The following is a 23633-nucleotide window of genomic DNA, read 5'->3' as shown; positions in this document are numbered from 1 at the left end:
TACACTGCTTCCCGCAAAACTTAATGCTAATAATCAAGCCCAGCAGCCCAGGCCAACCTAGATGTGTGGGGGGAGGGAGGGGCATTGGGAGTGCCCCACAGAGAGGGTTAGATGCCAATTTGCTCGATGCCCACAGAGGGAGCTCTGAAGTGCCACCCTCTGGCACCCGTGCTTTGCTGTGGTAGGTCTAAGCCATCCCTGAACTAAACTGACATGAAGCTGCTGGAAGAACTGAACCACACAATCCTAAATAGAGCTATGCCTTCAGTGGACTGAGAAGGGTGTGACCCTACTTGGGACTGCATTGAAAATGTCTCAATATGAGCCACAAACAGAGCTAGTTCTTGCAAGATGGCCCCTGTGTACTGCTAGCTAGCTTCTCCTAGTGCCTGCCTCTCCACCATCCCTACTACAGCCTGCCATGCAGCTTGAATTCTTGCCCAGGGTTGCTGGGCTCTCAAGAACCAAAGGAGAGAGTCAGCAGGGAAGGGGTCTGCAGAATCAGCAAAAATCTTGCCCAAGTGGAAACACTACATGTGCAAGTAAAATACTGGCCTGGGGTCCCGAGCATTAATTGGCAGATAAACCAACAGAAGGTTTTGCTGATTAATTTGGAGGACCTATTTTAAATGGCCACCGTGTATTTTAATAAATGGGGTTGCAAGTAGAAGACACACATGCATTCAGTCATTTATTTTAGACTGCTTTGACTGTAGCGTGTTGCTCTAAAATATACATGATTATAGGTGGCCCTCCAGCGCAGTGACAACACATTAATGCCAAACCACCCATGATTAGACTAGTCTCCAGTTGTGGTTTAGAGACAAACTACACCCATTGTGCTGTTTTCATATGCAACTGATTTGCAGCATTTATACGTAATATATATGCCAGTTATACACATACTCAGGCTGACCAGACGTCCCGCTTTTGGCAGGACAGTCCCGCCTTCAAACAATTTGTCGAAAATCTTAAATTGTCTGGATTTACGGGAGGCTGTCAGACTGCCTTCTGAGGCATGAGCGGTCTCGGCAATACCTCCTAAGGTCTTGGGGCACAGCCCAACTGGGACTTCAGCGGTTTCCCGCCTGTGACAGGGAGTGAGAAACAGCAGCATAGAAGGCCAAGGCTTCCTACAGCTGCACGCGAGCGATGGGAGAACTCTGTACTACCCCCCTGTCCCGGTTCACAAAGGTGACCATCTGGTCACCTTACACATACTATAATGTATAATACTGACTTATTGACACATAAATCATGCAGAAAAATGGGAGAGAATTCAGTGCATGAAAATAGCCAGTGAAAGTCTGGGTTGGGGGGAGGGGGACATGGAGATGCTTGTTTCTTTCCAGCCCCCTTCCCAGCTCAGATTCACCCTCGCCAAGCCAAGCTGCATGCTTACTTCTGGAAGCTATGGGGTCCTTTCTTTTCTGAACCAAGAGAAAAGGCAATTTGATGAGTGTGCCTTTGGGGCAGAGAAGAAAGGGTTAATCGATCCCTTTCTCCCATCTACTTCTAGATGCAGTAAAAATAAACACAAATGTGTTGGGTAAAATTAAACACAAATGTGAATGAAGAATTGTGTAAGTCACTGTAGCCTTGCCTCTTAAGATATTTAGAGGGTTTTTTGTTGTTGTTGGAATCAAACATATCTAGATTCCTCTGCATATACACCTACGTATGAATGTCATGTTAGGACACAGGTGTCAAACTCGCGGCCCTCCAGATGTTATGGACTATAGCTCCCATCACCCCCTGTAGTCCATAACATCTGGAGGGGCACGAGTTTGACACCTATCTGTTAGGATATAAGTTGTATTTTCAAAAGGTTTACATTTTTTTATTTTTTTAAGTTTTTGTCTGTCCAAGATAGATTCCTGTTATGCAAAATCTTAATACCTTTTTAAAAAAACAACCCCATTTAGCATCAGCCACACGCAAGACTGATTTCATCCTAAATAGCCAGTGGCTGGATGGTTCACAGGCATCCAAGCATGGACAGAGATTAAATCAGCGCTTGGTGTTCTGGTTTACATGATACTGATTTGTGTTCGGGGGCTGCCCAGAACAGGTCTCAAAGCCCACGCGGAGGCACTATTGCAAAAGCAGCTCAGACTGACAGAGCGGTTAATTCATCAAAGGCATAATACGTGAGCAGGAAGCTGAATGTGAGCATACCTTGCCATGTATAGCTCATATCCTCAAAGTGTACAAGATGTGGACACCTGAGAAATATGCGGTGGGGAATGCTCAAAGCCCCAAACATCCCTGGGGTGATGGAGGTGGTGATGGCCACTAACCTGGATAGCTTTAAAAGGGGCTTGGACAGATTTCTGGAGGAGAAGTCGATTTATGGCTACCAATCTTGATCCGCCTTGATCTGAGATTGCAAAAGCCTTAACAGACCAGGTGCTCAGGAGCAGCAGCAGCAGAAGGCCCTTGCTTTCACATCATGCACGTGAGCTCCCAAAGGCACCTGGTGGGCCACTGTGAGTAGCAGAGTGCTGGACTAGATGGACTCTGGTCTGATCCAGCTGCCTTGTTCTTATGTTCTTATGATGCATTTTCAGGAGAGAGAATTCCTAGGCGGCGGCAGCACAGAAAAGAAAAAAAATGGGACATTGATTGATGGAATTGCTCCCTACAATGCTTTGGCTAGACGAGGGGTCTGCAACCTGAGGCTCCGGAGCCGCATGCGGCTCTTTCGTCCTTGCACTGCGGCTTTGTGTGGCTTGGGTCCTCTCAGCCTCCTTCGGAGAGTCGCCCTAAGGGTTAATGGGAAAGAGTCCCTGTTCCTAGAGAGGCACAGCCCGAGACGGCTATCCCAAGCCACTTCCGGCTTCCCTGTCCCAGCTGCCTGGTTGGCTGATGACGGTGATGACGGTGCGGGGTGGGGGTGGAGCACCACTGGTGGATCCTCTTGAACAGGTGGGCGGTGGGCGGGAAACGGGAGGGAGTTGCAGGAGCACAGATTTTCAGAGCAATCCTAACCTCAGTCCGCCCCCCCCCCTTGAATGGGGGCCAGAGGTTGACCCTGCTTTGGGTGGCCTAATTTCCCCTCCCCCGGATCCTTCTTGGGGGCGGGACTACATGGGGGACCCCAGCAGCGCCACCTTGGGTTGCAGACCCCCCAGCAGCCCCACTGAGCTCGAGGGACTTTCCTGGTGGATGGCAGCCTGGCTGAGTCCAGGTGAGAAAGACAATGCCAGGTTTTAAAGGAGTTATTACCTGCAGGCCTGCAAGGGTGCATTCGTCGGGGCTGTTTGATGGGGAGGCGGGGGTAGGTGGGAATTGTTTGCTTCTGAATTGCCAAGAAAGGCAGGAGCACATGGGGAAAGCCTTGCATGTGGATCTTGGAAGGTTTACTTCAGAGTAAGTGGAGGGTAAGCTTGTAGATCATGGAAGGGAGGAAGGCCGGGATCATCCTCAGCCATGGTAGTCACGGGTTGCCAACTCCTGGAGGGGAAATCCCAGGAAATTTAGGGGTAGATTCTCAGAAACTGTGGCTTTTGGGACCAGGGTGGGGGCCGTGCTCAGTGAGGAATATGGCTGTCAAGTCCACCCTCCATGGCAGGCATTTCCTCGGGGGGGGGGGGAGAAGTTCAGTCCCCCCCGGAAGTTGACAACCCCATTAAAGGCACCAATTTTGATCCACCATCCAAGTGGAATTTGAGGGAGTTCTTTTGGGGGGGGGGGCATAATCAGTGTCTTTCAACACAAGAAAAGAGAAATGTGTGAAATGGGGGTTCTATTGCTGGTCATTTGAATCATGTACAAAACAACAGACTTTTTACCCCCCCCCCCTTTTTGCTTTGATGGGTAAAAATGGGCCCCAAAGAAGGGAACTGCTCCCTGCATGAGAATAAGGACAGTGTTATCTTCATTTTAGAACTCAAAAAGTATTTGTGGCTCCAAGTGTTTTCTTTTCCGTGGAAAACGGGTCCAAATGGTTCTTTGGGTGTTAAAGGTTGCCAACCCCTGGGCTAGACATACTTGAACAGGAGGGACCACCAAGGAAGTCCAAGGTTAGGCAATGGCAAACCACTTCTGAATGTCTCTTGCCTCCGTTTTTTGAGCCAAGAGAAATTCACAGGTGGTTTGTCATTGCCTGTCTCCTGCTTAGCTTCTAATACCTGACAGTATCGAGCTAGCCTGAGCTATCCAGGTCAGGGCATCCATGAATATAGAAGCATCCATGAATATAGAAGCAAAGAAGTGATCTGGGCACCTGAGAGAGAGCCCAAGGCGCAACAAAGACATCAAAATAATCATTCACAAGTTTTGGAGCCTGGTGGCTCTAGTTGTCTGCAGATGATAATACTGGCCTACCCAACAGGGTTGTCCCAAGCAATAGCCTATAATTTCCCTTCAGTCACACACTGTCCAGTATTCTGTGTAGGTTTGCCAACCTCCAGGTGGGGCCAGGAGTTCTCCCAGAATTACAACTGATCTCCAGGTTGCAGAAATTTGTTCTCCTGGAGAACGTGGCTACTTTGGAAGATGGTCTCTGGGATGGCACAAGCCCTCCCCTCCCCAGGATCTCTCCCCAAATCTCCAGAATTTCTCAACCCCGAGTTGGCAACCCTGACTCTATGACATCAGGAATGCCAAGAATGTCCCCATGGTGATCGGGGCCGACATCTGCTTCAAATGTCTGCTCCTTCACACCAACCAGGCACACAAGAAATGGTATTAATTATATTGTACATTCCAGGGACGTAGGTATAGATTTTTTATGGGGGGGGTTCGGGGGCGGGACCACACCCCCACCCGCCCCTGGGGGCATGGCCACGCTTCCCCAAGCCCCGCCCCGCCCTCAGTGCAGCTCTCCAAGGCCGGGGACAGCAGACTCCCTGGCCCCGCCCTCCCCCACCCCCCACCAACTGGGCTCCCAGCTGACAGCTGGCAGCCCCTTCTGCCCACCCCTCTGGGCAGAGGCGTAGCTAGGGAAAATAGAGCCCGGTGCAAAATCTGAGTCCCCCCCCCATGGGTGGCCGCTGTGATGCTGGAATCCACCCCCAAACAGCATCACTTTCAATGGTGTTTAAAATAAAGAGCCCAAATTCTCTTTTTAAATCCACCTTAAAGGGAGAATCTGGGGTCCCCAGTTGAAACAACATTGAAAATGATGCTGTTTGGGGGTGGATTATCCCCCACCCTGAAACAGGGGACCTCAGATTCTCCCTTTAAATCAATGCTGAAGGGGGTGGATTTAAAAGGAGAATCTGGGGAAGCTTGCGGGGTGCCTGCTGTGAGGGGTGCAATTGTTAAGCTATCAGCACCAAAGTTTCAGGGTATCAGTAAGAGACTCTTCTGATGATTCCACCCAGGTTTGGTGAAGTTTGGTTCAGGGAGTCCAAAGTTATGGACCCTCAAAGTGTAGCCCCCATCTTCTATTATGGGGTTGGGTCAAATGGGGTCAAATAACAGGCAAGTAATTTGACCAGATTTGACTGCAAAATTATGACATGCGGTTGTAGTCAGACCAAGGGTCTATACTTGCCTTAAAATGCACCAAGTACATCTCCTGCCATCTCCCGAGATTCCTAAGGGAGGCTTACTCCAAACTTCGAAAGTCTGTGAAGCTGGAGGTTGGGGGGCTTAAAATCATCTGGCAGGATTCCTTGTGCTGACTGGGCAAGTCTCCACCAACCCAGGGCTGCTCTGCTTCCCAGCTGGGCTTAAACTCCGCCTTGATGCCCTCCCCTTGAGCCATTCAGTTCCCTGAGCAAAGAGGTTCCATCATTGTAATGAACCACGAAGAGGATTTTGTGCTCCCTATTTTCAGCTGCGGAGCGAAGGAGGTTGCTGTCACCATGGCGACATTCTTGGCATTCCTGACTTCATAGAACCAGGGTTGCCAGCTCTGGGTTGAGAAATTCTGGAGATTTGGGGAGAGATCCTGGGGAGGGCAGGGCTTGTGCCATCCCAGAGACCATCTTCCAAAGTAGCCACGTTCTCAGTGGTGGGATCCAAAAATTGTAGTAACAGGTTCCCATGGTGGTGGGATTCAAACTGTGGCATAGTGCCAATGGGGCTGGGCGGGGCACGAAGGGGTGTGGCCGGGCATTCCGGGGGCAGGGCATTCCTGGGCGGGGCTGTGGCAAGGACGCAGCCGCTGCGCCGGTCCTTGAGCGGGAACCGAATGCACGCAGGCGCAGGCTGCCACGCACGCCGGTGCACCTCCTGCTAGACTGCTTCAAGTTCTGCGCGCTACTGCTGAGAGGAGGGGCGTAACTAAGGCAAAAATCACGTGGCAAAATCACCCATTAGTAACCTGCTCTCGGCACACGCAAATAATTAGTAACCTACTCTCGGGAACCTGTGAGAACCTGCTGGATCCCACCTCTGCACGTTCTCCAGGAGGCAGCCTCTCTCCGTCCGTCCCTCTGGGGTTTCTCCCGCAGTTTGTCTTCTAAATGAAACTAACTGCAAACCAAGGCAGAGAAAGCTGCCTTTCAAACTTCCTGGCACACGATGGGCAGGCACCCCACGAACACCTGCCTGGACCAAATCCATGTCACCCTGTCGCCCTGCTGTAGCAACTCCTTTTCTTTCTGCAGCTCCATCTTCTTGCTGTCCTGGCCTCAGACTGGCATTGTGCGGGGGGCGGGGGGGGGGGGGGAGGGACCAAAGAACTGACCTTTGACAAACACGTAGATCTTGGCCTTGAGCTCTTCATTCGAATGGAACTGGCTGTAAAGGCAGGTGAGGTAGCCAGTGTCACCAGCAAAGGCTTGGTCCGTTGTGAGCGTGCTGCAGGTCAGCCACGGCCGGTCTGAACACTTCTGCTCATAGACGTGCCACCTTCCGCCATTTTTGGAGGGGTCATTTTCCCAGAGCCACCTCAAACCAGGCAAGCCCCTGTCAACAGAAGAAATGAGGTACAGGATGGAAGTCAGACATAACTGGCAGGGGTGGAGGGGGGAGGTCGCTGTCTGCCTGGGGGACATGAGAGGCAAGTGGACTAGGACAGTGGTGGCAAACCTTTGGCACTCCAGATGTTATGGACTACAATTCCAATTGGCCATGCTGGCAGGGGCTGATGGGAATTGTAGTCCATAACATCTGGAGTGCCAAAGGTTTGCCACCACGGGACTAGGACATTAAAACAGAAGTGTACTGGGGGGAAATGGCGCCCAGAGACATCTGTTCTCTGGGTGCCCCCCCACTACGCCTGGGGCAGGCCCCACTGCGGACCCCACCGCCGAGTCCTGCTCCCTCCCAGCTGCCGGCTCCGAGCCAGCAGTCCCTTCTGCCCTCCCCTCTGGGGAGGACAGAAGCAACGGGAAGGCTGGGGACCTTGCTTTTATAAGCTTGGGGACAGGGTCATGTGGGCAGGACAATGCCCCCAAGCTTATAAAAGCAAAGCCCCCAGTACATATTCTTCCAGTTGCTTCTGTCCTCCCCAGAGGGGAGGGCAGACGGGGCTGCTAGCTGCCGGCTTGGAGCCAGCAGCCGGGAGGGGATGCGGCTTGGGGGGAGCTGGCAGCCGGGAGGGGGGCGAGGCTTGGGGGAGTCCTCTGGGTTTCCCTGTCCCCGACCATGTTGATGACATGGCGAGGGCACCAGAAGACGAGGGCACCAGCAGGACTTCCTGCTGCCTTGCCATCTTCCTGGTCACGTGGGGGGGGGGCAATTTTGCGCCTCCCTATGTGAACAGATCAGTGGCGCCCTGGGACAGAGAGTACCCCCTGCCCCTAGGCCAACACGTCACTGCACTAAAGCAGCCCTGCAGTCATGCGGCTCAACTCAGAACTGGACCCCGGCAACACAGAAGGGGGCTACTGAGTAAAGATCCAGGGACTGTCTGATTTCCCTTGACTAATGCACAAGTCCCAGAGTTAAGGCTTGTCAACCTCCAAGAAGGACTGTGTAAGTTTGGCACATATTTTAACGACCAGTTTTTATTCCTCAAAACAATTTACATTCTGTTCCCAGGTAAGGTAGGTTGGGGATAGAAATATACTTTATAAAAATACCTTATAAAAATGTTGTACAGTATACTAGATTAATGCTACAGAATGCTTATGGTTAAATGATTTTTGTGTCTATTATACCTAGTTTACATGTTAACAATATATGGAAATTTCAAACTAAATACTAGATGGAGGATTATAAGCATTCATTGCAAACAAGGTAAAAATAATTGTTTAAATATTTGAAATGTTTTTTTTAAAATTGTATAATTAGAAGAAGAAGAGGAGGAGGAGGAGGAGTTTGGATTTATATTCCCCCTTTCTCTCCTGCAGGAGACTCAAAGGGGCTGACAATCCTTGCCCTTCCCCCCTCACAACAAACACCCTGTGAGGTAGGTGGGGCTAAGAGAGCTCAGAAGAACTGTGACTAGCCCAAGGTCACCCAGCTGGCATGTGTGGGAGTGTATAGGCTAATCTGAATTCCCCAGATAAGCCTCCACAACTCAAGCGGCAGAGCAGGGAATCAAACTCGGTTCCTCCAGATTAGAGTACATCTGCTCTTAACCACTACGCCACTGCTGCTCTTAGCAATTTATAGTGGTATTAATTAACTATTGTATGTTATTGTACTCAAATCAACTGTAACCTCCATTTGGAAACATAAGTTAGAGGAAAATAAGAAGAGATTAAAAGTAAGGAAGTAAGATTCATTTCTGTAAAAAAAACCTAACAATAAGTGTAAAATTGATTTAGTATTGAATATGCTACGTATGTATTAACTTGGTATAATGTGTCTACACATACAAGGTCCTTTGAATAGGCCACTGAGCAAAATAAGGAGAAACAGGCTCCTGTTGGGACAGAAAACAAGCAGAAAGATAAAGTATTTGAAGAGGGAAAACACAGTATATTTAGACTCACATTTAGATGCATGTCGACTCTGACAGAACTGTAAAAATGTATTGCTTACTGTGACAAATTTGATTATCTCAATATAAATCATTGATTAATAAAAATTGATTGCTAAAACATGTGCCAAGCTTGCATTACCTGACTAATATAGCATATGTGCACTGGGTTGAGCTCCTCCTCTTTTTCTCTTGAACTTCCAGGTAGGCCCTGGAGAGCACCTGGTATGACAACGGGGAACAGTTTCCTCAGGGAAAATGGCTGCTTCGGAAAGTAGAGTCTACAGCATAATACCAGACTGAGGTTCCTCTGGCTCCTCTTCTTCCAAAAATTCCATTCTATCCAGGGCCGTGGTGCCAATTGGCCATGCTGGCAGGGACTGATGGGAATTGTAGTCCATAACATCTGGAGTGCCAAAGGTTTGCCACCACTGATCCAGGGTCTACTGCCAAATCTCCAGGAATTTTCCAAACCAGAATTGGCCGTCTGAGCTGCCACCTGCCCGTCCTGCCAAATACGCTGGACCAGCCACACGCAGCTCTGACGACCCCGGGTTCTTGCTGAATGGAATGCTCAGCTTCCCATCCAACAAAGTACAAGCAAGACTTCTTATTTGGGATTTTTCTGGTCTTTTCCCCTGAAAACCAAGTTTGGAAGCCAGAAATGTGGCTGCCGATAGTATTTTGCGTGTTGTTCTCACCAGGAGAAAAATCCCCCTGAAGTTATGGTCAGCCGCCTTTCTTTTTACAAGGTTGGGATATCTTTAATAGAGAAACCACGTTGGACTGGGCAGCTGAGTTCCTTCAAACCCACCACATGACAGCTGCAATTTATTTCTCTTTCTCACAGGTTAGACACTGGGGGGAAAGGGGCATATTTAAAAAGCAAAGAGAGAAGATGGCAAACTCATTCCCTGCATCTTAAAAAGGAAGTGAGGGACGTGTATCCTCGTTCTTAATGCCCCTTTTCTACTCACACGAAAGGCACTGCAACAGGATGGCCTGAGCAACCCCCCTCCCTTCCCTGCTGCCAGAGCTGGAGGCTCTTCTATGCTTGCATTGTTATCAGCAATGGGGAGGGGGAAAGAAATCACCCATTCCAAAGGATGTAAAATATGAACAAGTTGCTATATTATTACAGTACCTTCTGCTTGATCTCTGCAACACACACCCTATCCTGAGACCCCCGAACCACTTCTACTATTTATCACATGTTGCCATTTTATAGGTGCATGGCTTTTTAAAAAAAATCATAAGTAAGTCATTTTATTTACAGTCAGCAACCAGTAGTACAAGATCAGGGTACATCAGTTTCAAGGTACCGTTACCATAGTATATATGTATATATATATAGACAAAAGAGTACTAGAAGCACTATTCAAATGTTACGTAATCTGTAGTCTATAATAAGAGTACTAAAAGCACTTTACGAAATATTACATAGTCTAGGGTATTTACAAGAAGGAATATTTGCGACACTAATATAATTATTATTGTACTTATACACAGTCGGTGACTGTTTACTAAAAGGTCAACTCGCGAAAAAGCAAGTAGTAGGTAAAATACATTTGATTATGGCAAAAGATTAAAAAGTTATTACAGCAACACTTGTAAAGTGCCTGTGCAGTCTTGCTAAAACCTATAATGACATTACTAAAAAAAACTCCGGCCTCTGACCCTATCTTCTAAGGATCACAATTTATTCAGTCTTTCCCTCCCTTAACTATTCAGCCGGCAGTTGTCTCTTATTGTGTTTGCAGATTAAAGAACAAAAACGGGCCGTTGCCCATGTAATTTTCTGGTCCCTACCTGTCAATATGTAGGCCAGTACATCTTTGTAGTTTAGGCCTATTAGACCTATCATGGTGGGCTGAGGATTTCCTTTCGGGGCTTTTCAAAAGTGGGACATCTAAACAACATGTGTTCTAATGTGTCTATTTCGCCTAGAGGGCAGGGGCAGAGCCTCTTTTCATAAGGGATTTTCTTGTATTGTGTACCTGGCTTGTGTACCTTTGGATTTGGAAAACTGGGGGGATATAAATGCCTGAATAAAGAAAGATTTTTTGTGTGTGCAGCAGATACTGCACCTTCCCACTCCCAAATCAACTCATACAAGGTCTTCTTTGGAAAGAAGGGAGGTCTTTTTTGCCTCTTGGCTTGTACTTGAGGATGCTTAGTTCTCTCAGGCAGCACCCTGGGGGCACTTCACAAGGGGAAATCTTCATGAGTCCTATCCAGTTCCGAAGTTATCGGTTACCTGCAAGTTATGGTGAAGGGCTCTCCCGCGTGGACGATAATGTGTTCTCTGGCAAAGCTCAGCTCTGGTTTCATCAGCCTCTCCTCCTTCGCAAGCCCTGAGCCAAAACAAGCACACAAAAGCAACGAGATGTATTAGGTGGGAATTCTTTAGTGCAAACATTTTTCTTTCCAAAAATTGGAACCAACAGAGTGGTTTTGGAATGCTAATCTAGCCACAGCAACCATCTTCCCTTCCATCTATTCTCCACTTAAGGAGATAAAGTGAGGGTGTGTGGGTGTGTAAAGCATCGGAGATCAGAGAGTAAGAATGAAATCTGCCATGTTGTTCACTTGCTGGTTGCTCCATCATGTTACCTAATGACTAAAAACATGTTCCATTTCCACACCATGGAGGCCATTGACCCATAGCTATTGTCATTCCATTGCCTTTCAGTGTGTTTCACCGATGTAAATATGATACAACACAGAAGCAGTGATGAAATATATAACCTGCACATATTCAATATTTGCTTGGATTTCCAGTCATCCTTCCTTTGTTCAATGCCATTTGAAATAAGTGATATTTACTTCCACATTGTCATTTTATGGGGAAAAAAGCTTTTAGATATCACTGGCTGACTGGATTGTTTCAATTTGAGCACAGGTCAAGTATGAGTTGTCATAAGCAGTGCTATTGAACAGCGGCAAAAGTAGTCCCCGGTACAAACACTGCGTCATTACTGGCCCCTGGGATGGCATCCCATCTTATCAATTAGCAAATGATGCCCAATAGTTAACCTTGGAATCAGAAATCAAGACAAAATATCAGGGATGGAAATCAAATATCATGGATTGGAGGTCAAATATTCTCCAGGCATTTAATGAATAGTCAATGGCCCACTATGCAGTACCTTCGCAATGGGGTGTCCTCACGTTTCCTTGTTTACATGCCCACTGCATGGCTTACACCAGACCTGGGCATTATATGGCCCGTGGGCCATATCCAGCCCGCCGGATGACCCTGACTGGCCCCCCTGCCATGCTGGGGAGCGAGGCGCCTTTGAAAGCCCCGCAGAAGCCGGTTGCCTTGGCGGCCGGCTTCTGCGGAGCTTTCAAAAGCACCTCGCCGCCCCTGCCTTTTGGCCCGGCCCTCCACAATATTTTCTGTTTCTTATGCGGCCCCATGGAAAAAATAATTGCCCACCCCTGGCTTACACGTTTTTTCTGCCCCCACTTCTGGGTTGCTCCTCCATCCACCGCAAGATTGAAGATGGCTGGCTTTAAACATAATGTCAATATTTCTTATATTGATACTGTGCCCGCTTGCTACTATTCTTTTTGGGGAAGTTTAGGGAAATGCCAGCCATCGATCCCTGTGAGGAGAGGGGGGGGGGGGTTGTCTTTTTCACCACTCTTTGCAGGAATTGACGGCCAGCATTTCCCTTAAAAAACAAAAGCAATGATAGTCGTCTGCACAATATCAACATAAGGAATATCAATATTATTTTTAAAGGGCTAAAGAAAGCCAAGTCTTCAATCTTACGTTGGATGGAGGAGCAAGGGGGAACCATCAGGGTTTCCCTGTTTTTGCTGACTGTGGGGGCTTCTGAGATCTTCGGCATTGTAAGTGGGATTATGTCAGGACAGAAATCTCAGACCTGGAGGAAACTTACCCTTGATGTGGGGCAGAGCGCCAGAGAATAATTGGCCAATGACTTTCCAGCGCAGCCCATAGCCAAAAATTTTATGATAAGGTAGCATGAGTACACCAGGCAATGGCATTCAGTCACTTCCAGGAAAACCTTGGAAGTGGCATTGTGTTGCTCTAGGAGTCGCTGGACATTCAACCACAGGGGTCCCCGGACTCTTGTCCATAAGCACTTTTGGGCTTCTGACATAGGGTAGTAGGCACAACCACAAAATGGCTGGTCTAGGAGGCAGAGTCAACCTCAGGATGCCAGGTGTGAAGTCACACGAAGCTGAAATCGGTACGGCGACGCAATGAAGAGATGAGACACAGCGATATCATCCGGTGGAGAGAAGCCAGCGGCGGGCTAGCGCGATCCGTGGAGCTGGCTCATCTGCCGTACCGTGGTCCCTGGCACCTTTTATTAGGGTTTGGGGAAGGCAGGAGAGCGGGAGAAAGTTGCGCAATTCATGGCCTGCGGGGGCAGTGTACGTGCAGGAAGAAACGTCTCCGTCTGGGTCAATTCCACATCTGGGGGTCTTGTGACCCATGACTCAGGCATCTGGTGACCTATGAGTCAGGGGGATCTCGTGATGGGTGTGCGTGGGCGCCCAGAAGGGGACAGATGGCGCAGGCATTCCTGTGCACTTTCTGAGGCTCTGCTGGGTTCGCTGGCTCACCCCTACACAAAGCTCCAGCAGAGTCCAGCTCTTCAGCATTTCAAGCAGAAGCTCTGCTCAGCAGGATGCTATTTAAGATGAACGTATTGCTTAAAAATGCTGTCTTGCACACAAGTAGCTTATCTTCGGCCACACCACGAGGTTCGTTGTGCTATGGTGGGAGCTGCTGCTGAAGAAGTGTTTTAAAAATCTTTGCAGCCAATTAACTCTCCAATGATGCATCAGAAAACCCTGCTGGGCAAAATCTTTAGCTGACCACGCCCATCTTCCAAAAGCACTTGGTGGGCAGCAGGAAAGAGGACCACGTTGGAGACTTTCCAGTGATTCCTAGAGCAACATCAATCCCAGGTATTCATGACACTGTTGCCCAACAACTGCCAGAGTGTCAGTGGGTAGCAGGAGATGGGGCAGGAGGTCTCCCTCCTGCAGCAGACAAATGACAAAGCCTATCATCAGGTGCCCCGTTATTCCTTCCCCTTCCGCACATGCAGATTAATGCACTTTCAATCCACTTTCAGTGCACGTTGCAGCTGGATTTTACTGAGCAGAATAGCAAAATCCACTTGCAAACAATTGTGAAAATGGATTGAAAGTTAATTATTCTGCATGTGTGGAAAAGGCACCAATTAATGAGAAGTGGATTGAAAGTGCATTATTCTGTATGTGCGGAAGAGGTCTCAGACTCATTGGGTAGGACAGAAGACACTGATATTATGGGATAAAATGAGGTCATGCCACATTGAGCTGCAGTTTTAACAGCAGTAGCTCTGCATATCCCCTAGGTGTGAACCCCGTGGTGCCTGTACGGACTCACAATCATGCAGCTTTAAAGATATGTGCTATCACTTGTTGGGGAAATTAACATGCAATTCAGCTTTTAACAGTAGGCTGGAATGAACTCAAAAGAAGCCATTAAATCTCCCTGTCTGATTAAAGGGACTTAACAGTAGCCATGCAGACATTCTTTTCACCGAGTTAACAGTAAGACCCTGTGTGCTTAGCTTGTTCAAACAACAGTTAATGAATTACCTGGTCAGAGCGCGCTGCCCAAATGAAAGGTCATGAATAAGCAAGTGGAAATTGCCAAAATTTGTAGAAATAAGAGGAACATAAGCTCTCGCTCTCTCGCTCTCTCGAAAGAGATTTGGGCTCGGGATCCCCAGTCTCTCTCCTTGTATGCCAGCTACAACAAAGCATTTTATTTTTAAGTATTTTTCATTTTCTCTGTTTGGCAGGTACCTTATCCCAGCAACGAATCTCCAAATACAAGCCAGTTAGATTTCCCCTACATACTCAGCGTCTTCTCTCAAAGAGATCTTTTACAGCATCAGACTGCAAGGTAGGATACAAAAACAGTGTTGAAAAAGCCGGGGGTCTGGGCATGGGGGAAATTGCAATCACTTCCTTCATAGCTAAAATGGGAGATTCTGAAGTTGCACCTGCCAGCAAATCATTCCTTGGAAGTGACATCATTGTTAGGGTGACACCACACCTGTATAATTTCTCTGCCCCTCTTCTGTCTGTTGCGTGGCAACTATAGGTTGTTTCTCTCTTATAGCTACTATGCAGATGAGTACCTAAGGGGGCAGAGACAACAGTATAAGGTTAGAGCCTACCAGTCCCAGATGCTCAGTTTGATCCTGGTCTCAATGAGGCTTGGATCAAAGTTTAAAGGAAGGCTTCCAGCTTGCAGTTTAAAGCTGAGTGTCCTGAGCCAGGATCTTGGGCACTGACCTGTGTACTGAGGACTCTGATGTTGAGCCTGAAGATGCTGTGCATTCAGAGCAGGCTCCTTGCAGGGAAATGCAGGCAGCAGAGCCAGTTCCAAGCCCTTCCTTGCAAACCAAGGCAGAGCCTGATGCCAGGCAGCTGGGAGAGCCATCTGGAATCTCAGAAGAACCAAGTAACAAGCCAGCTGCGTGAAGGAGGCAGAGGCTACAGAGTCAAAAGGAGAAGTGCTCGCATTGTTGCAAGGTATGGCAGAAGGCTCTGCCAGATGGAGGCATCTGCCTCTGAGGAGGATTGTGCTCTTGCAGGATCCCAGCCTCATTAGCCAAGACCTCCCTATATAAACCCTGCCTTGGACTTGGCTCTGCCTGGGTGTACCCAGCGTACCTCCTGGAAAGCTCCATGTGCCTGGTCTCCCGCTGGCCCCCAGCTCTCAGCCTGCCTGCCTGATCTTGTGCCTGGACCATGCCTTTGCCTCCTGCCTGCACACTGGACTGGGGTGAGCTAAGGCAGCATCAAATGGGCCCAATGCTGCTCCTGAGCTCCATGTGGAGTTTGGGGGCAGAGCGAACCCTGCTCGCCAGTGTCCAACTGCACCCCTGCCCTGAGGAAGCTAGAAATGTAGATGGGTAAATGCCTGTATCCAAGGAGTGGTCAGAGTGTGAAGGACCAGGAGCCTGGTAATTCTGTCTGTGATTAGTGCCTGGATGGGAAATCAGCCTGTTGGAGTCAATGATGGAAGAAATAAACAGTCTTTATTGATTTGGGCTAAAAACGAATGCCAGATTTATTCTTTCCAGAGAGCTGAAGATGATTTGGAAGACGGATTGATGCTTGAGGGATGCTCACTCTATTTTCAACTTAGATCAAACTGGTGTTATTCTGTGGGAATTGTGTAACACTTCCCCATGGTCTACGCACAGGGCCTCGGAATGGGTACACCACCAGAGCCGTGAGGGTCTGGGAATGAGTGGGGGAGGGATGCCGTGCTGTTAGCTCACCCCTCCACTGATATGGTCAACTTATGGCATTTCAGAAATGAAACAGCAATATTTCTTTGAGGTAAGAACATAAGAACTAGCCTGCTGGATCAGACCAGAGTCCATCTAGTCCAGCTCTCTGCTACTTGCAGTGGCCCACCAGGTGCCTTTGGGAGCTCACCTGCAGGCTGTGAAAGCAATGGTCTTCTGCGGCTGTTGCTCCCGAGCACCTGGACTGTTAAGGCATTTGCAATCTCAGATCAAGGAGGATCAAGACTGGTAGCCATAGTTCGACTTCTCCTCCATCAATCTGTCCAAGCCCTTTTTAAAGCTATCCAGGTGAGTGGCCATCACCACCTCCTGTGGCAGCATATTCCAAACACCAATCACACGTTGCGTGAAGAAGTGTTTCCTTTTATTAGCCCTAATTCTTCCCCCCAGCATTTTCAATGTATGCCCCCTGGTTCTAGTATTGTGAGAAAGAGAGAAAAATTTCTCTCTGTCAACATTTTCTACCCCATGCATAATTTTATAGACTTCAATCATATCCCCCCTCAGACGTCTCCTCTCCAAACTAAAGAGTCCCAAACACTGCAGCCTCTCCTCATAAGGAAGCTGCTCCAATCCCTCAATCATCTTCATTGCCCTTCTCTGCACTGTTTCTACCTCTTCGATATCCTTTTTGAGATGTGGCGACCAGAACTGAACACAGTACTCCAAGTGCGGTCGCACCACTGCTTTATATAAGGGCATGACAATCCTTGCAGTTTTATTATCAACTCCTTTCCGAATTATCCCCAGCATAGAGTTTGCCTTTTTTACAGCTGCCATGCATTGAGTTGACATTCCCATGGAACTATCAACTAAGACGCCTAAATCCCTTTCCTGGTCTGTGACTGATAGCACTGACCCTTGTAGCGTGTATGTGAAGTTTGGATTTTTTACCCCTATGTGCATCACTTTACATTTTGCTACATTGAACTGCATTTGCCATTTCTTAGCCCACTCACCTAATTCATCAAGGTTCACTTGGAGCTCTTCACAATCCTTTGTGGTTCTCACCACCCGTCATAATTTGGTAATCTGCAAACTTGGCCACCACACTACCCACCCCTACTTCCAGGTCATTTATGAATAGATTAAAGAGCACTGGTCCCAAAACGGATCCTTGGGGGACACCACTCCCGACATCTCTCCATTGTGAGAACTTCCCATTTATACCCACCCTTTGTTTCCTGTTCCTCAACCAGTTTTTAATCCATAGGAGGGCTTCCCCTCTTATTCCTTCATTGCTGAGTTTTCTCAATAGTCTCTGGTGAGGGATTTTGTCAAAAGCCTTTTGGAAATCCAAGTAGACAATGTCCACTGGTTCCTCCTTATCCACATGCCTGTTTATACCCTCAAAGAACTCTAGTAAGTTTGTAAGGCAGGATTTGCCTCTGCAAAAGCCATGCTGACTCTTTCTCAGCAGGTCTTGCTTTTCTACATGTTTTATAATTTTATCTTTAATGATAGATTCTACTAATTTACCAGGAACAGATGTCAAACTGACTGGCCTGTAATTTCCCGGGTCCCCCTTAGATCCTTTCTTAAAGATTGGTGTGACATTGGCCATCTTCCAGTCTTCAGGGATGGAGCCTGATTTCAGGGATAAGTTGCATATTAAACTGAGAAGATCAGCAATTTCATGCTTGAGCTCTTTAAGAACTCTTGAGTGAATGCTATCTGGGCCAGGGGATTTGGTAGCATTTAGTTTATCAGTGGCTGCCAGAACTTCTTCCTTGTCTACCACTATCTTCACTAGTTCCTCGGATTCGCCTCCTCAGGTGCAGGAATCTTCCTCACTTCCTCTTGGGTGAAGAAAGATGCAAATAATTCATTCAGCTTCTCTGCAATCTCTCTGTCATCTTTTAGCACACCTTTTGTTCCTTTGTCATCTAATGGGTCTACCGCTTCCCTAGCTGGCTTCCTACTTTTGATGTACTTGAAGAACTGTTTGTTGCTGGTCTTGATGTTTGCAGCCATGCGTTCCTCATAATCCTTTTTTGCCTCCCTTACAGCTAACTTGCTTCTCTTTTGCCACCATTTGTGTTCCCTTTCATACTCTTCATCAGTCAAACTGGACTTCCATTTTCTAAAAGACATTTTCTTTTTTCTGATAATTTTCTCAACTTCTCCTGTTAACCATGATGGCTTTCTTTTGGACTGGGTGCTGCCTTTCCTAACCTGTGAAACACATTCCAGCTGAGCTTTTATTACTGTGTTTTTAAATAACCTCCAAGCATCTTGGACTGTTTTGACTCTCTTGATTTTCCCTTTCAGCTTCCTGTGCACTATCCCCCTCATCTTTGAGAAATTTCCCTTTCTGAAGGCAAATGTAACTACATTAGTAGTTGTCATTTGTTTGCATGAACCTGCATGACAGGGAATGGAGCTTGTGCTAAAAGTCTGCATTCAGAGGAATTTTGCTTCTGCCCACTCCTTTCAAAGCCTTCCAGCTCATCCCCACCTCCTTCTCTGGGATTTCTGGATGGGCAGGGGAAAGTTGCATTTGTAGCAGACAACTGGTAGACAGAAGAAATGTTCAGGACCCTGAATGCTCCTTCTCCTTCTCCTCCACAAAGTACACCTCCCACTGCTCTCATTAGACTCATGAGTCAATAGCAGGTGGAGGATCAGGCCGCTGGAGTTCATTCTTGCCCTGTTTTCTCTTTGGACAGGGTCCTCCACAATGTGTTGTGGGGTGTGATGAATTCCCCACTTAGCTGCATTTACTGCAGTTGGAATGAAGTCCACAAGGAGTTAAGAAAGGAATGCTTGTGATTGGCTGGCTGCTTGAAGGGGAGTTCTGGGGACAGTTTTGGAAAGGAGTTCTGTTCAGAGTGGGCTAACCAATGGATGTGTGAAAACAGCTCTGTTCTCTGGTGGTTTTAAATATATTCTGATTGAGGGTCTGGAAAGATAGGTCGATTCCCCACTCACTACTAGAATGTAGATAGAACCAGGTTTTTAAAGAATCGGCACCTTTTCATCCTGTTTTCCTGCTCCCCATGGCAGCTTCTGCCCCCCAGACGATCCTCAGGCAGCAGCAACGCAGGATTTCCACTCTGAAGCCATCGAACGCGTGTTCGCTCAGGAGCTATCCTGATTGGCAGCGGCTGCTGCTGCTGCTGGGCGGGAATTTTAAAAAAATTGTTTCCTGTCAGATCCACATCTGGTGCGAGCCCGCCCGCTCTGCACGGGGTCATCAAAAGGCGCCGTTTTCTCCAGTGCCAGGGATGGCGCGCGCTGAGGGGGCGCGACCACGGCAGCATCGGGGCAGCTTCGCTGTGGCTGCCCCTGTCGTGGGGAGTGCCCGAGGACCCCGCGCTACTTGAAGAGAGTAGCGCAGGGCTTAAGGTAAGTGGGGAAAGGCCCCTGGATATTTGGAGGGACAAGCACGCATCTAATCGTGAGAGGGGAATCGACCTCAGATAAAAGGAATCTAGACTGAGTCCTTGGTGTAAACAAAATAGTCACATTAAAGAAACACACATGCTGCTAGTTTGATTTCTCTGAAAGGAATCCACACTCAGATATTAAGCAGGGAAGCTTGTGGGATTTTAATAGAGCAAAGAGGGGAAAATTACTTTCGAAGGGTTAGAAGTAATTCTTGCTCTGGAAGGCAACATGTGGGTGAGACATATCTAGTTAAGAAATTGGCTCAAAAATCTGTTTGAGGGGAAACAGAACATTGTTTCACAACTACTTAAGGGTATATATCCATATATAACAGCCTGATTACAACAACTGAAAGAAACTAAGCTAGAGAACTGAATTAAATTGTAACCAAATAAGAAGTGAGATTCAGCAATAGCTTGTCTTTATTAACATCAATACTTAACAGCTTTATGTTTCCTGAAATTTTGTATTTTGCCCAAACTATTTTTGTTCTTGTAAATTACAACTTCAATTTTCATCTTTTCTGTAAAGTTATCAAGCATCTGGCGCCTTAGTTGTGTTTCTGACAGGAAAAAAAGGGTTTCTTTTTTTACCTCACAGCAAACCTCTGCCTGGCTGAGAGACGCCCACACTGAGCCAAAGAACATTTTTATTTTCTTTTATTATAAAGGTCGGATGATCCAAAGTGAGATATAAAGAGACATCAACACATTTACGCTAAAAATTTTAATTTTTAATTCCATTTGAGCAGGGTCACATGGCCCACTACTTATATTTTCTAACTAACCCCTGCTCAAGGAGAGCCTTCACAATTGCTAGATTCAATGTCATGCCATCTGCCTTACTACATGGCAGGTTTAATAACCTGGAAAAATCTAAAAGGTTGTGCAGCTGTAATTCTAAGGTAGTTGAAACATTGGCTCACCCGCTATTACATTGCACCAAATTTGCTAAAATTAGATATAAATATGTCAATCTACACCCTCTCTTCCAATCTGAGTTAACAGATTCGATTAGATTATTTCTCTTGTTGAACAATTCTGATTCTGTTTTTTGTGAAGAGGTTGCAAGCTTTGTTATGGAAATAATTCAGAGCCAGGAACAATATGTATTTATCTGAGGTTATCCTTTTTGCCTTTTAAAGTTTTTATGTTTGCTGTGTTTTGTTACTGTTGTTCTATGCATGCCAATAAAGGCTTTGCTTTGCTTTGCTATACATTTACGCCAACACTTTATTATAATCACCTCAGGGCACAGGTGGGCTGAGGGAATGGCTCCAGGGGGCAACAGAAAGAATGGAGAATCTCCCTGTGAGGAGCCTCGCTGCTGTGAATGCCTCTGCCGGGCAACTGACCCCAGGTGGAAGCAACCCAGGACAGCCTATAGTCCATTGAGTGGTCAGGGCAGTAGGATTGTCACCTCTGGTCAAAGCCCCACGGCACCTTGCCCACTTTCTCACAATACTTGGAAGATGCCAGAAAAGAGGTCTGGGGCCACAGCGTCCAAAGGACTCCTGAGTTAAACTGTCCAACTGGCATTGGGAGACCACAGTTGGAATCCTCATTTTGCAGCGGAAGCCGTCTGGATAATCTTGGGCCAGTCACTCACTGTCAGGCTCATTCCGCACATGCAGAATAATGCACTTTCAAACTGCTTTCAGTGCTCTTTGAAGCTGTGCGGAATGGCAAAATCCACTTGCAAACAGTTGTGAAAGTGGTTTGAAAACGCAGTATTTTGCATGTGCGGAAGGGGCCTCTGTGATTTCTTTTTCCCCCCACGTTTGAAAGGCAGCCTCTGATTTGTGCCCTCGCTCTCCTTGAAAAGAGCCACTTGCGTGTGCGGAAGGGGCCTCAGTCTAGTCGACCTCGCAAGATTGTTGTGAGGATAAAATGGAGGGCAGGAGAATGACGTAGCCACTTTGGATTCCGAAAAGCGAGAAAGACAGGATATAAGTGACCTAAAAAGAAAACAAAACCTTTTCCAGGTTCTCCAGCCTGGCACTTTTTGTAAGGGGCTTCATTCTCTCTATGCCCTGATTCAGTGCTGAACTTGGGTTTCGTGGCATAGCTCAAGCACTTCATTTTAGCCCAGGGCTGGGGGCCAGTCATCGGAGGCAGGATTATGCAGTGGGCACGGTCTGGGCTAAGGCTGCCAAATTCAGCCTAGGAAACTCCTGGCAATTGGAAGGCAGAGCCTGGGGGAGGAAGGCACCTGATCTAGGGAGAAGGCCATACAAACCAGCCTCCAAAGCATTTTCTCTAGGACAATGGATCTCTTTAGTCAGGAGATCAGTTGCAATTCCAGATCTCCAGGTCCTGCAAGGAACTTGGCAGCACTAATCTGGTCTGGAAAGCTGCTCTTTTAAGTTCAGAAGTGGGCAGCAGAACTTCCATAATCTTGCAAACCACTCTGCACAAGAGTTGAATGGCCCGGTTTCAGCAGCAGATGTGCGGGGTGGGTGGAGGGCAGAGGGGGCAGACAGCCCAGGCACCATTTTAAGGCATCATGTGGGTGGCACCACAACCACCCCTGCCCAAAAAACCCTTTTGGTAGGGACCATTAAAATTTGGAGAGTCGCTGCTGGGCTGTGGTGACGGTGGCCAACCCCACGCCCTCTGTCCTGCCGGAGAGGCAGCAAGTGAAGAGCAACACGTGATGAACCAGGTGAGTTTCAGTGACCCTGGCAGGGTGGCAGGCTGTTCTGTTGGCCCTGGACTTCCGCACAGCCGCTTCTTCGCCCGGCTTGCCCTCTCTTCTTTCCCTTTCTCCAGGGCGGAGCAGAAGGAAGAAGCAGGGGCACCGCCATGGAGGGTCCAACCGACCTGAGTGGCTGGTTGGGGATTGCCCAGCGCCTGAACTCGCCTCGCTCACTTGTTGCTTCTTTGCTTGTCGCTTCTCCTATGAATCCAAGGGGGCAAGGAAGCAGCTGGTCACCGCCATGATCCAGCAGCCACACTCTGAATTTTAAACGTACCTACCAAAAAGGGGTTTTGAATGGGGGCAGCAGCAGGCGGGGGTGAGGGGAGTTTAGTTGGGGGTCAGCTGGAGTGGGGAGCACCATTTGAGAGCTTGCCCTGGGCACCATTTTCAATAGATATGCCCCTGCTGTGCTTTTCAATTACAGCTTTCCTCTTGCAGAACAATTTCTTTCACAGCAATTGCTTGGGCTTTGTGCTGCAGACAGAATATTATATAACCTGACTGCCAATTTTTTTTGTTTTGCGGGGGGGGGGGGGGGTGTTGGAAAAGCTACCAAATTTTACAGAGGTACCACTTTAGACTGCTGGCAGGGATGAAATGTACTTAAAAATATTATGCAATAATGCTCAGGGTTGGGGGTGTTCTCCTTCTATGTATTAATTCAGAATATTAGTTTTGTTACACCAAACAGAAACAATTAAAACTCTTGGGATTTTAACTCTCTGAGAACATCATGTCTCTCCATGTACAGATCTGTGCATGAAAAGTCCAGACCACACAGAACCTGAGACGGGATTCCCTCAAATGATGCCTGTGCGCCTCATGGTGCCCACCAACACCTTTTCAGGTGCCTACCAAGTATTTTGGGAAGTGGGTGGCACCAGGTTGGGCTTTTGTCCAGCAAGGCTTCTGCCTGACCAATAGAGATTTGATTGACTGTGCAGATTTTTTTACAATGCTGTAGTGGAGGAGAGGGGCATCACACTCGGTTCTCCAGATTAGAGTCCACCTCTCTTAACCACGACACCACGCTGGTTCTCCTTTATGAGTTCTGCACCCTACTTGCAACCCAGATGGTGGCATGGATGTGAGTACAATAAACTGCATTAATTAATCTGGGAACCTAGCTTGGCAAACATTTTTAAATGTGAGTCAAAAGAGACATGGAAACACGGCTGTTTCTCAGGCCGAGACACTGAGCGTCTCCTTATGGTGATACAAAGGCTCCCTCCCAGTCCTGAGTAGCATGTGGAGACAAGAGGCCTCACCTGGGCCCATGGCATCCTTTGCATGGGCCCAGGAAAACCCCCATGGCATGTTAGGGGCAGTGTGGGTCTAGAAGAGGGTGGGGG

At 47.8% G+C, this 23633-nt stretch overlaps 1 protein-coding gene across 2 annotated transcripts in view; it reads right to left on the bottom strand.

Annotated features, from left to right (window-relative positions):
* Positions 1-23633, bottom strand: part of LOC125442741 (vascular endothelial growth factor receptor kdr-like) — a 264688-nt gene that overhangs the window by 166487 nt on the left and 74568 nt on the right. For both annotated transcript variants that reach the window (XM_048514384.1, XM_048514385.1), the window contains exons 2-3: positions 11085-11181; positions 6644-6864 (exon numbers count right to left, since the gene is read on the bottom strand). In XM_048514384.1, the coding sequence (XP_048370341.1) occupies positions 6644-6864; positions 11085-11181 (318 nt within the window). The remainder of the gene's footprint in view (positions 1-6643; positions 6865-11084; positions 11182-23633) is intronic.

The sequence above is a fragment of the Sphaerodactylus townsendi genome, linkage group LG13 (assembly GCF_021028975.2).
Source record: "Sphaerodactylus townsendi isolate TG3544 linkage group LG13, MPM_Stown_v2.3, whole genome shotgun sequence".
Classification (NCBI taxonomy): domain Eukaryota; kingdom Metazoa; phylum Chordata; class Lepidosauria; order Squamata; family Sphaerodactylidae; genus Sphaerodactylus; species Sphaerodactylus townsendi.
Note: the sequence above shows the minus strand (reverse complement) of the source record. Positions and strands in the feature narration are given on the sequence as shown.